Source organism: Petaurus breviceps, unplaced genomic scaffold, assembly GCF_028583685.1.
Source record: "Petaurus breviceps papuanus isolate PSGF00001 unplaced genomic scaffold, PetGlider_PUasm1.0 126, whole genome shotgun sequence".
NCBI classification, from domain to species: domain Eukaryota; kingdom Metazoa; phylum Chordata; class Mammalia; order Diprotodontia; family Petauridae; genus Petaurus; species Petaurus breviceps.
In genome coordinates this window covers 53,535,319-53,547,701 of record NW_027185655.1, presented here as the reverse complement: position 1 = coordinate 53,547,701, position 12,383 = coordinate 53,535,319, and the positions used below count along the sequence as shown (strand labels likewise).

The 12,383-nt window shown below is 34.7% G+C and overlaps 1 protein-coding gene and 1 non-coding gene across 2 annotated transcripts in view; one reads left to right on the top strand and one right to left on the bottom strand.

Annotated features, from left to right (window-relative positions):
* The window catches only part of CFAP96 (cilia and flagella associated protein 96), a 46,836-nt gene that overhangs the window by 15,099 nt on the left and 19,354 nt on the right, over positions 1 to 12,383 (top strand). The window contains exon 4 of the mRNA XM_069095972.1: positions 2,341 to 2,560. Within this exon, the coding sequence (XP_068952073.1) occupies positions 2,341 to 2,560 (220 nt within the window). The remainder of the gene's footprint in view (positions 1 to 2,340; positions 2,561 to 12,383) is intronic.
* Positions 3,142 to 3,225, bottom strand: LOC138171240 (small nucleolar RNA U2-19). Its single transcript, XR_011170836.1, has one exon. It is a non-coding gene; the product is annotated as a small nucleolar RNA U2-19 (small nucleolar RNA).

Below are 12,383 nucleotides of genomic sequence, written 5' to 3'. Positions count from 1 at the left end.
CTGATGAAATTACAGAAAGTAAAGGGCAGATAACAGACAGTCTTAAAGTACAAAGTACTTAAAGTACAAAGGGGTTTCTATACTTTTACCACTTTATGAAGTATGAAGAGTTTTTTCAGTCAAGTTTATGGGACTAGATTTTATAATTATCTCAACTTCCTCACTAGAATGTAAATTGCAGGGTGGGACAGTGTTGTTTTTTCCTCTATTCCCAGACCCTAGTATAATACCTTGTACATAGGACTAGCTTAATAAGTATTTGTTGAAAAGCTAATATGGAAATATGTTTTACATGACTGTACAAGTAAATCTATATCAAATTGCTTGCCTTATCAAAGAGAGGGGAAGATAGGGAAGAACGGAGAAATATTTTTAAAATGAATGTTAAAAATTGTGATGTAATTGGAAAAATATTTAAAAATCTAAAAAAATAAGTATTTGTCAAATTGAAGACATACTTGTATAATAAAACAGTATTAAAGCAATATACTTCAGTAAGAAAACACTGTAAAGGTATGCTTATATAATATAAGACATCTTTCGTTGGAATTGAAAATATTTAAGTCACATTTAAAAGCCTTTTTGTCTATATATGTAAATAAAACTCTGCCAAAGTCCCTGTTTAATGGTGTGGATGGGGGTGGCTCTCCAGCAGACCGTAAGTACTGGCGCATGAAACCAAGTTCAAATTCTTGAGGTGCAGGCCTAGCAAAGGACTCAGTACCTGAATATCAGCCAAGCTCACATCAGAGTTCTGTATCACAAGGTTGACTGTAGGTAATAATTTTTTTAAGCCACAGAATCTCTCTTTAAAAAAATATTTATTTATTTCTTTACTTCTAGTTTACAACATTCAGTTCCACAATCCCTTGAGTTTCAAATTTCCTCCCCCTCTTTCTCCTCCACCCCCCCGCCCCCAGCCATGGTGGCATGCAATCAAATACAGGATCTACAAATACCTTCACATTAAACATTAGTCAGGTTGTAAAGAAGGATTATGACCAATGGAATGAACAGTGGGAAAGAAGAAACAAAACAAGAAAAAGAAAAGAGGGCAAGTGGTTTGCTTCAGTCTTCATTCAGACTCTGTAGTTCTTTCTCTAGATGTGGATATCTCTTTCCATCCCACAGAATCTCTTAAGAGACATCTGAGAGCAGGAGGGCAGCTAGGTGGTGCAGTGAATAGAGCACCAGCTGTGGAGTCAGAAGAACCTAAGTTCAAGTCCAGCCTCAGACACTTGACATACTAGCCATGTGACCTTGGGCAAATCACTTAGCCCCGATTGCCTTGCCTTCTCACCTCCAAAAAAAAAAAGAGACATCTGAGAACTATCCAACATTTAGCACAGTGCATAGCATGTAGATTATTCTTAATGTGTATTTATTGACTGACCAGTTGACTGTGACCTGTGATACCCATATGGTGCCATCACAGACTCTTGAAGTATTTGTTAGATGTATAACTATATGAAGAAGTATGACTATAAAAAGAAAATCACTGGTATTATATTTGTAACATGTCCTGAATTGCCTGTTTCATTTATAATAGCATACAATTTTTAAAAATCTCCTTCAGGTCTTTAGATGTCATGGTTTTCCCAGTTTACAATAATAATTGCCACATCATAAACAAATCAGAATGGTTTATTCTTTCCTTTTTTTCCCCTCTTGCCACCTCCTGTCCAGTTTATAATATAATTAGGAAAAACAATCCTTGTATAAATTGTCACCTATAGTCTAGTGTAGAGGTCACCAACTCCAACCAACTGTCTGGTTGGTACTGTCCATGAACTAAGCATGTTTTTGGGGGGGGGGGTTGGACATTTTTTAATATAATAAAACTTTTAAAATGTAAAATCTATTTTTAGCTCTCTGGCCATGCCAGTGGAATTTGGCAAACTTTCCAGTTAGTAGAAAGGACATTGAACTGACAGTCCAATGTGGATTCTAGGCCTCTCCTGCTTTGCTCTATTACCTTTGTGATCTTGGATAAGTGACAAATCTGTAGGCCTTAGTTTTGAACCCTATAAAATGAGTAGTTTAGACTGTAATCCCTAACAATCTTTTTCAGCTCTAAAAAAGATACAGTTTTATCAGAGCCTTTTATATGTTAGGTTTATTGATGAGAGCTTCTTGGGGTCTTAGGGTCATTTATTCTATAACATTAACTCTCAAATAACTACTTTTAGTTATATGAATTTCAAATACTTTCTAAAGGTTAAAACTACCAATTGTTCTGAATTTGAAGTTTATAATTTTACGCTTTACTGTTTGAGAATTTTTAAAACATTTAAATTACTATTAAGTATATAATTAATATATTGTAACTTCTTTTTAAAGGACCTTTTAACGAAGCTGCTAGCAAAAATAGACAGATGCTGCCTGGGGGTAGTAAAATGATGTCAGCTCTACAACAAGGTTTCTTTGAACCTCAGTTTTTAAGGATATTTGAAGGTGAGGGCTACGTAAGTCTGAATCAAGTAAGGAGGCGATATATGTTACAAGAAGCCAAAAAAAATATAAGCAAACCCTTCCTTCCCAGTAATGGAGAAAAAAAAGCGTAAGTGTTGGGGGAAAAATTCTTAAATGAAATTATATATTTATTTTTTCTCAGTTATTCTTTTTCCTAAGACTTACTTATGTGGGTTTTTTTTTGTTTGTTTCTAGATGTAATTCTTAAATTAATTTGATTTTTGCAGCTTATTTATTCTGGGTTCATTTCAGTCCAAATGAAGTAGACCGTAATCATTTGGACAGAGAGACATTTTGAATAATCAAGAACTCACATTTATCCTTTCTCTTCATTAAGCAATTCAGACATACCAAAATTTTGGATAGGTTGGGGTTTAAACTATTCAGATAATTGCTATATGTAAATAGACTTGAGATTTTGGAGTTTGGTTTTTATTTTTTAATAGCTCAGTTCAAGTATAGAAACCTTCACAATTAAAAGATGAGCAGAAAAGATGTTTTCATCACTGTACAGCATTGAGGAACTTTATACACACACACACACACACACACAACACACACACACACCTCACTCAAGTCTCACATTTGCACTTGTCCCCCTCTACCTACAATCTCACTCACACTCCCCACCCCATACTCTTCTCACAAGTCATTCTAACTTATATTACTTCTCAGAAACACATACAGATCATGTACGACAAAGACCAGAACAGTCTCCTGATGCACATATTTAGCTATTTTTGATTACTGATCTACGTTGAGAGTAGATCTCAGAGGTGTCCTGCTTCTAGGGTAGAACCAAGAGGCAGCAGTTAAACCTTAAGGGAAAAAGACAGTTGAAATGAGAGTATGTCTTAGGGAAGCTATAAAAAGCTACTAGTGAATTTCTCTTTCCTCTTCAGCCCCATAGTCACAAAAAACAAATGAAATACATAATATTTGCATTTAGCTTAATTGTGAAATCTGAGATAAATGTCTAAGAATCCAGAAAACTCAGTTATCCACCAAAAATTTCTAAGCTTACCCTGACTCTGCCCTTCTGCTCAGCATCCTTCAAAGATGGTCAGTTGGACATAATTTAGAGAATTACATGCAGAACCCCTGTGTAAAACATTTCAAATTGGTAACCTTATTTGGATTATCTTTCACATGGATCCATTTTTTGTCATTGTGAATAGTCAAACAGCCATAGGAAACAAATCCTTTGTTCTGTGAAGTTTGGATTCAGTCAAAGGGCCTACTTGAGGACATAGAGGGCCACATGTGACCCCGAGGCTGCAGGTTCCCCCACTCCTGGCTCTAGCATCACTGACATAAATGAGGTGATTTAGAATCTTGTAAAAATCAAATTGTTGGAAAGGAAAATTACCTGCCTTGTTTCATCTCTTTATAGTTTATTAAAGTTTTGAAAAATAAAAAATAAAAATGTGTTAAGGGTAAAGAAAAATCAACTTTTTCTGGCAAAAAAATTATTTTAAAATGTAGTTTATTTTGCAGGAACATTAGTGCTATTTTAAGATTTTTTAAACATTTTATCTGGAAAAACTATTTCTTCAAAGAATAATTTATGCTTAACTTTAGTTCATAAACCTAAAGCAGTAGTGACAGTGTAATGCTGTAGAAAGTAAAATGGGCTTTGCATTCACATCCCAGTTCTGCCACCACTACCTATGTGGCCTTGGGTAGGCATTTTATTTCTCTGACCCTCAGTTTCCTCATAAGTAAAGTGAAGGGGTTTGGGCCGAATGACCTCCCTACACTATGGATGCTGCCATAACTGAGGTTCCTGTAAGACATTCATTCTTTTACATTTGTGTTCACGTTCAGTTCTTTCTTCATGTCCCACTCTTCTTGGCTGATTCTGGAGTGGTTTGCTATTTGTTTCTCCAGCTCATTTTAAAGCCAAGGGAACTGAGGTAAACAGGGTTAAGTGATGTGCCTAGAGTCCCACAGCGAGGAAGTGAGTGAGACTGGATTTGAACAAAGGGAGATGAATCTTTCTGACCCCACCAAGCCTGCCGCTCTATCTACTGTACCACCTAGCTCCTTTTACATTTCATCTACATTAATTCTAAGAGAACAAGTTTCCTTTTCTTTGGTCATAAATGTTACCTATTAAATTCCTCTCTTCCTCCAAGTTCAAAATTAGTTTGAATTTTCCATTTTCTTTATTAATCTTTAGTTCTTAAGCTATTTTACTTTTTCTTCATATTAACATGTTCTGTACCACTTGGTCAGCTCCATGCCTTTTTCTTCCTAAATAGATATTTTGTTGATTTCTAGTTTCTTTCCCCCAAAATTACAGTGGAATATAATGATAAATTTTAGATTTGCAATTTCAGTTTATAGTAGTACAGAAACTTTAAAAAACCCAATTAAGTAGTTATTAATGTATCAGTCCTATTCATCAAACCAGAAAAGATTTTCATGAATAATGGAAAGTCTCAGGCAGATAATGGAAAGAGAAGTTATAAGGGAATTTATCTCCTTAATATTTTCCTCAAAAACAGAAGTAGAAATATCAAAAACAAATAAAAATACAAGAAATTCTCAAAAGTAAACTTAAAATACCTTAAAAAAGAAAGCAAAGCAAAGAAAATCTTGGGGGAAATGAAAAAAAATGTATTTAAAGAAGGTAAGGGAAATATTCCAGAAAAAAAAAACCCACAACAGATGGAAAGAGTATCAACTATAGAATTAGAAACAAAGCTAGATTTTTCTTAGGACAACAAAATGAATTTTTAAAAAAACCATGAAATTAGCAAAAATATCATGAAATGAGATTCTTATTTCTTAGGAATTGGTACAATATCAAGACAAGATTATAAAACCCAATAGTTGAGGAATATTAATGTAAAATATAAATAAAACATGCTATAGAATTATTTTATTGGATGGCAAAATAGGAGAAAGAACACAGGAAAAAGGAAAAATAAGCAACTCAGTATCTAGATATATAGTGACAAAAGTGAGTTTTGGAACTTGTAAAGAAAAAACAATTGAGAATGACTAGATTTCCTGAAAATCATGAAGACTATTTTTAGGAAATTATAAAATTTCCTGTGAATATTGAAACAAGGGTCAATATATATACTCCTTTCTCTTCCCTAATAATGAGAAAGTTTTTAGGAGTTACAAGTATCATCTTCCCATGTAGGAATGTAAATGTTTTAACCTCATTAAGTCCCTTATGATTTCCCTTTCCTGTTTACCTTTTTATACTTCTCTGGAGTCTTGCATTTGAAAGTCAGATTTTCTATTCAGCTCAGGTCTTTTCATCAAGAATTCTCAAAAGTCCTCTATTTCATTGAATTACTGTTTTTTCCCCTGAAGGGTTATGTTCAGTTTTGCTAGATAGGTGCTTTTTGGTTGTAATCCTGGCTCTTTTGCCTTCTAGAATGTCATGTTCCAAGCCCTCAATCCTTTAATTTAAGGTAGAAGTTTCTAAATCTTGTGTTATCCTGACTGTGGTTCCACAATACTTGAATTGTTTCTTTCTGACTGCTTACAATATTAATTTCTTGGGGCTCTGAAATATGGCTATAATATTCCTGGAGAGTTGGGATCTCTTTCAGGAGGTAATTGGTAGATTCTTTCAATTCCGATTTTACTCTGATTCTAGAATATCAAGGCAGTTTTCCTTGATAATTTCTTGAATGATGATGTCTAGGCTTCTTTTTTGATCATGGCTTTTAGACAATTTAGTAATTTTTAAATTATCTCTCCTGGACCTATTTTCCAGGTCAGTTGTTTCTTCAGTGAGATATTTCACATTGTCTTCTATTTTTTCATTCTTTTCTATTTGTTTCATTGTTTCTTGATTTCTCATAAAATCATTAGCTTCCATTTGCTCAGTCCTAATTTTTAAGGAATTATTTTCTTCATCTGGCTTTTACACCATCTTTTCCATTTGGCCAATTCTACATTTTAAAGAGTTTTTTTCTTCAATGAATTTTTGTGCCTCTTTTCTTGTTTGGCAGATAATCAAACAGTATATAAACAGGCTCAGGTTGTGAGCCTGGGGGATTGTGAGAATGGTGGTTCCCTTCTTAGTAATAGGAGATTTGGAAAGAAGGCAGGGTTTGAGGGGAAATGAAGAAATATAAAAGGTTTTCCTTTTAAAAACAAGGCTAAAGCAGTGCTGTCTATGGTTACTATTTTTATTTGACATAATTTGAGGTTAGGCAAGAAAATTATGGAGGTAAGGCAAGAAAAAGAAATAAAGGAAATAAAGTACATATAGCAGAGAGGTTAAAGTAACCCTGTTTGCAGATAATATGATGACATATTTAGTCAATCAAATATAAATTTTTAGAATTAGAATATAATGGAAAAAATCCACAAATATTAGGATCATTTCCATATATCACTTGAAGAAAGCCTAATAGAAACTGATGGCATGCCATTAAAAATCACTAATGTTTCCCTGCAAAGCCTTGGCCTTGGATCACTCCTTTCCTGCCTTCACGAGAAAAAATGAAATTATGAGCCCACTACAGATTTATATGACATAACTCAACTGGCCTTCATAATGACAAAGCAGTCCTTTTATACTTTCCTAATTAACCTAGGTGGCATGGTGGATAGAGCAATAGGCCTGGAGTCAGGAAGACCTGAGTTCAAATGTGGCCTCAGACACTTAGTAGCTGTGTGACCCTGGGCCAATCATTTAATAATAAGAAACTAGATTAATGAAATAGAATCTAGAATTCCAACCAGAGGCTTTCAGTGTATCATAAAACATGGAAATCATTATTCACTTAAACTTTGGGGAAAATTATAGAGCTTGTGCCAAAAAATTAGTATTTTTAAATATCTTGGAACTTTTCTATGTAATTTTAGAGAGTGTCTGCAGTACTGAGATGGTAAATGACAGTCCCACAGCTTATCAGAGGGAAAACATGACCCCAGCGCTTTCTGATACCAAAGCTGGCCTTTTGTCTAGTATAATATGCTTTTTCTCTCACAGCATATACCAGAATATATTCCAACTGGATCAGTGATTTAAATACTTTTAAAAATCATGAACTACTAGAAGAAATGGAATAGTTTATCTGTCACTTTAGTGAAGTGGAAGAAAATTATTATCCAACAAGTAGACAAAATTATAGGTGACAAAAGAGGTTATTTAAAAAAGGAATAAAAAAATTTCAAAAATATCTTTGCCTTAAATATTTCTCATAAAAACTTGACATGCAAACCCCATAGGAAATGGACACAAATTTATAAGAGTAAGACCCATTTTCCAGTGGATAAGTGGATAAAGAAGCGTTTCAATTCGACAGTGCTTGAAAAAAGAAAAAAATTATTAATAACTGCCTGAAAACTGCTCATTATCCACTAATCTAATGAAGAGAAAATTAAAACTATTCTAAGATACTTCCTTAAATTTGAAAATAGGCAAAAGGATGAAATTTAGTGTTAGTATGACAGCGGAGAAACAAGTACATTGTAAATGTATGTGATACTTCTGGGAAGCAATATTGCATTATTTAATACTAGTTATAAATTGTGCATTTTGATTCAGTAATTTCATTAGAATTCTATTTGAGACATTTTTGACTGGAAAAATATCAGTCTGTACGAAGACATTCATAGCAGCTTTATTTGTAAGAAGAAAAAACAAAACAATTCATGTGCCCAATCATTGGGGAATAGATAAATAAGTTTTTGCACAGAAATGTAATGGAATATCATTCTGTCATGAGAATTAACACTTGTAATAATACAAAGAAATACATGAATACTTTGATAACAGCAACAACAAAATCTGGGGGAAATATACCAGAGAAAAATAGCTTACAGATGAATAGCGCTTTTTCTTTTTTCAACTCTGTCAAAGGCAATAGGAACTACAAACCTAAACTGTGGAATTAATAATTTTATGTATGGCCTTTTACAAGTCTTGTTTGTGTCTTTGAAATTTTTTGTTAATCATTACTAAGTTTAGGATGTTTTTTTAAAGAAATAGGGGAGTGAATAAGAATATCTATTGAATGCATACTTAAGAGGTTGTGTAGGGTTCCTAAAGACAGCCAAAGGAAATGCTACTTAATATACAATTTGGGCTTGCATTAAAAAAAAAAATCTACCAGGACTACTTATTGTAGTCAAATCAAGATCAAAGATTCTATTCTACTCAGAACATATTATGATAAAATGGAACCTATACCATCCAAAGATTGTGTCAGAAAAGATAGCTTAGAAAACAAAAACAAAGAGAAATCAGTTTATTTGATGAAGATTTTCCTGGTTTCATCATTCTGACTGGAGTCAAGCTGTCATTATGCCCTGATGCTCATTTAATTGTATCACACTGCCTTGGGAGGCCCCATTTTCTTTTTATATGTAAGAATATAGGGAATTTTAGATACACTTTTTTATATAATAGGTCTTATTCTTTTAAATGTCCATTATGGGTTTGGATGTCAAGTTTTTATCATAAATATTTTAAGGCAAAGATTTTTATATATCTTTTAATGTAATTTATATAGATTTTATTTGTGTTTTTATATAAGAATATAGAGAATAATGTAAATTCACTTATCTGAAAGGGGTCAGAAATGTCCTTGTAAATGTGGAGTTGTCTAAGAAACTTGGTAATAGGAGACTAGCAGTCAGGAGAGAGGTTAGAGTTGAATATATATACATATACACACATGCATATATGTGTGTATTTATATGTACTTATATATATATATATATGCATGTATATGTACACATAATTGAATGGGTATTTGTATATGTGTGTGAAAATCTTTTAAATAGAGATGATCATTGAACCCATGGGAGCTGATGAAGTTACTGTTGTGAATACTGACCTCTTGTGTTAACTGTTGTGAATCACTCTTTTAGTAGATTGGTTGTATGCTATTTTGGCTTATTTAAGCTTCTGAGAAGAAATAATTATAGTAAAAATAGAATAGAGAAATGGAACGACTGTCATTTTTTCTTTTTAGATTTATATAAAAAGTGACAAAATTTATGTTACTTAGGACACTGATTCAAGTACAATAAAAGAAAATGTATACTTATAGAACTGAGTTATAATTCTACATTTCTTCTTCTTTGCAATAACTGCAGTCATTCAAACCCTGAGGATTCTATTCCTCTCACCATTTTCTTCCATATTAGGAGTTCTTTACCTATTTCCTTTTTTTCACTGGGTTTGGAGGTGCGCTGGGTTCTAAATACAAAGCATTTGTAAAATATTAATGGAGGAGGACAGTGGAAGATAGAAGCAATATTGCCTTACAAAACAGCAAAGATCAGTGGAAGTTGGTGTTTTTTAGTTCATTGAAAGCTTGGTGTGGATCACATATGAATCACATCATTCCAAGAGCATTCATACAGGGAAATGACAGGAAGACAACAGAGAGATGTTAGATGTAACAAATTTGTTAGCATTTCTATAATGAATTATGTTCATCATGGTTGACCAAGAAATCATCACATTTGGGCCTTAATCTCAGTCCGTGATGAGCTATGTATGAAGAAATGGAAATGACACCAAGGAGGAAAAATCTGGAAAAAGCAACTGGACCAGACCAAGTGTATCCTGAGGAAGTCCATGCTACATGTGATATAATCTTGAAAGCATAGAGTGGCTGCTGTAAGTGATCATGCAAGGAGGGGAAGATAACAAGAGAATGGGAAAAGACTGTTAATACCCCCCAAAAGTAACAGAGCATCAATAATTCCTGACCTGTATGCCTACTTTCTCATCTTTATGAAGATAATCTATGTGTATATTGACGGTATCCTTAAAAATATGAAAAAGGAAAAGATAGTCTTTCCAAATGATTCTCTACCATTTTCTAGTCATACCATTAACTGAAAGGTACATTAAGGATAGAAGATTGCTATGTCTGACTTAAGAAAGCAAAACGCAGCCTTAATGGCTCTTCTCTAACCAGGAATCTTGCCTGCATGTTAAAGATAGCTTTGTTCAATGATCTGATTATTTCTGTCAAGTGAGGTATAAATAGGGAGAGGAACTCTCTAAAGATATGTGCCCTTGCCATGGAGGATGACTTGTGCCAGGTCCAATGGGAGAAGAATTCCCTAGAGATAGCTGGTATGTTGGGTATAGATTCTCTATGTAGGATCTATTAAAAAAATAGTAAAAAAAAAAATCTGCCGGGATGAGAAATCTGTAGCAAAGGAGAGAATATCCAGATTAACGACAGATTAATAGATCATTTGGTTAACAGATTAAAGAGACTAATAGATCAGTTGAAGTATGTGAATATTGCAGATAAACATCCATCATCAGAGGGATCAAAGACAAGTGGCTCTTTGCTGGGGGTTTTGTGTGCTTTGTTTTGTTTGGGCTCAAAGCTGCCTACTGTGTCATTCATCTGTCGTAGTAAGGAAGATATCAACTCAGACACTCATTTGGCACCTACTCTGCGCTGCGCCCAGTGCCGTGGATCCAAATGCTGTCCCTACTCTTGAGTAGTCCAGGCTGTTGGGAGAGATGATGTACAAAGATCTACATACAAAGAGGATCTATAAAGGATAAATAACCTCAGAAGGAAGGCATTAACATTAAGGAGGACTAGGTAGAGGGCCCAGGGCAGAGCCTGGAGGATATCCATGTTTAGTGGGCATGAGGGAACTTAGAGTAGTCAGACAGAAAGAGAGCCAGAGAGAACAGTGCCACAAAAACCTATAGAAAAAAAGTATTGAGGAGCCGGAAAAAAATGGCATCAGTTTTGGTGATTCCAAGAACAGAGAAAGCACTTAAAGTTGAAAGAGAGATTGCAAGCTGTACTGTAGAGTTAAGAGAGTGAGAAGAAAGGAGGCCAATGCACCTATTATAGATACCCTTCTCAAGGAATTTATTCACAAAAGGGAAAAGATAATGGGCAGTAGTTAGTGGGGATGGATGGATCAAGTGAGGAGCTTTTGAGGATAGGGTGACAGGCATATTTGTAGCAGTTAGGAGACAGAGAGCTATTGACAGTTAGTTTGAGATGTCAAAGGAAGTTAAATCCTGGAACAGAGCCTATAATTCTCTATCAGCTTTCATTGAAAGAACTGGTAAGAATTGCTATCCACACTAGAAGTAGGTTTTAAAAATTCAGTTTATGAGTCTACCCTAGACAAGCTCTGCCTTGCAAACTGTGTTCTTCACTTCTGCTGTTTCTCTCTGTCCTTAAACGCTACAGTATTATTAGTAGATAACTTAGGATCAATGGAAGCCTTCCTGTATGTGCCTATACCACTTGCATTTGGAAAGGCTCTATATGTTAGGGACTGGGTCTGACTGACCACCTGAAACCTCCTGATGGTTACCCTTTTAGGAAAGCAGCTGGATCATTCTCATGGCAAGAATGATGAATCCTGTAGTCTACCATCAGTGATGATGATGATGATGATGATGATGATGATGATGATGATGATGATGATGATGAAGCTTCCTGGCCTCCAAGCATGGCTGGAACAAGATTTACACCTGTCTCAGCCTGACCCTCACAAATGCTTAATAGACCTGGGGAGTAGTTGAAGATGTATTTGGAATCTTGGAATGTCTTGTATATTGGTAGGACCAGGGACTTGAAGAATTCACAGAAGTTCACTCACTTCCTAGACCTTGAGGAGGTTTTTATACCAGCAAGTCTAAGGGCCTCAGGGCCAAAGTGGTGCCCGAAGGAGGTCTAGTGTTAAACTTGCCTGTAGGTCTGTAGCAGCAAGCACCCCAAGGGTCCTCAGGGTTTGCTGCCAACACAGGTTCTTGGATCTGCTTTGCTAAAGGAAAGCAACTCAAAATGGGTTAACAAGCTTACTTTAATCAGTCAAATATGTATCGTTTACCTAGCTCAGGGGAAAAAGGTCAGCACCCCGAACTTTTCAAAGTATACAGACAGAATTATCAAGACAAAAACAGATCAAGTAGACAGATTTCC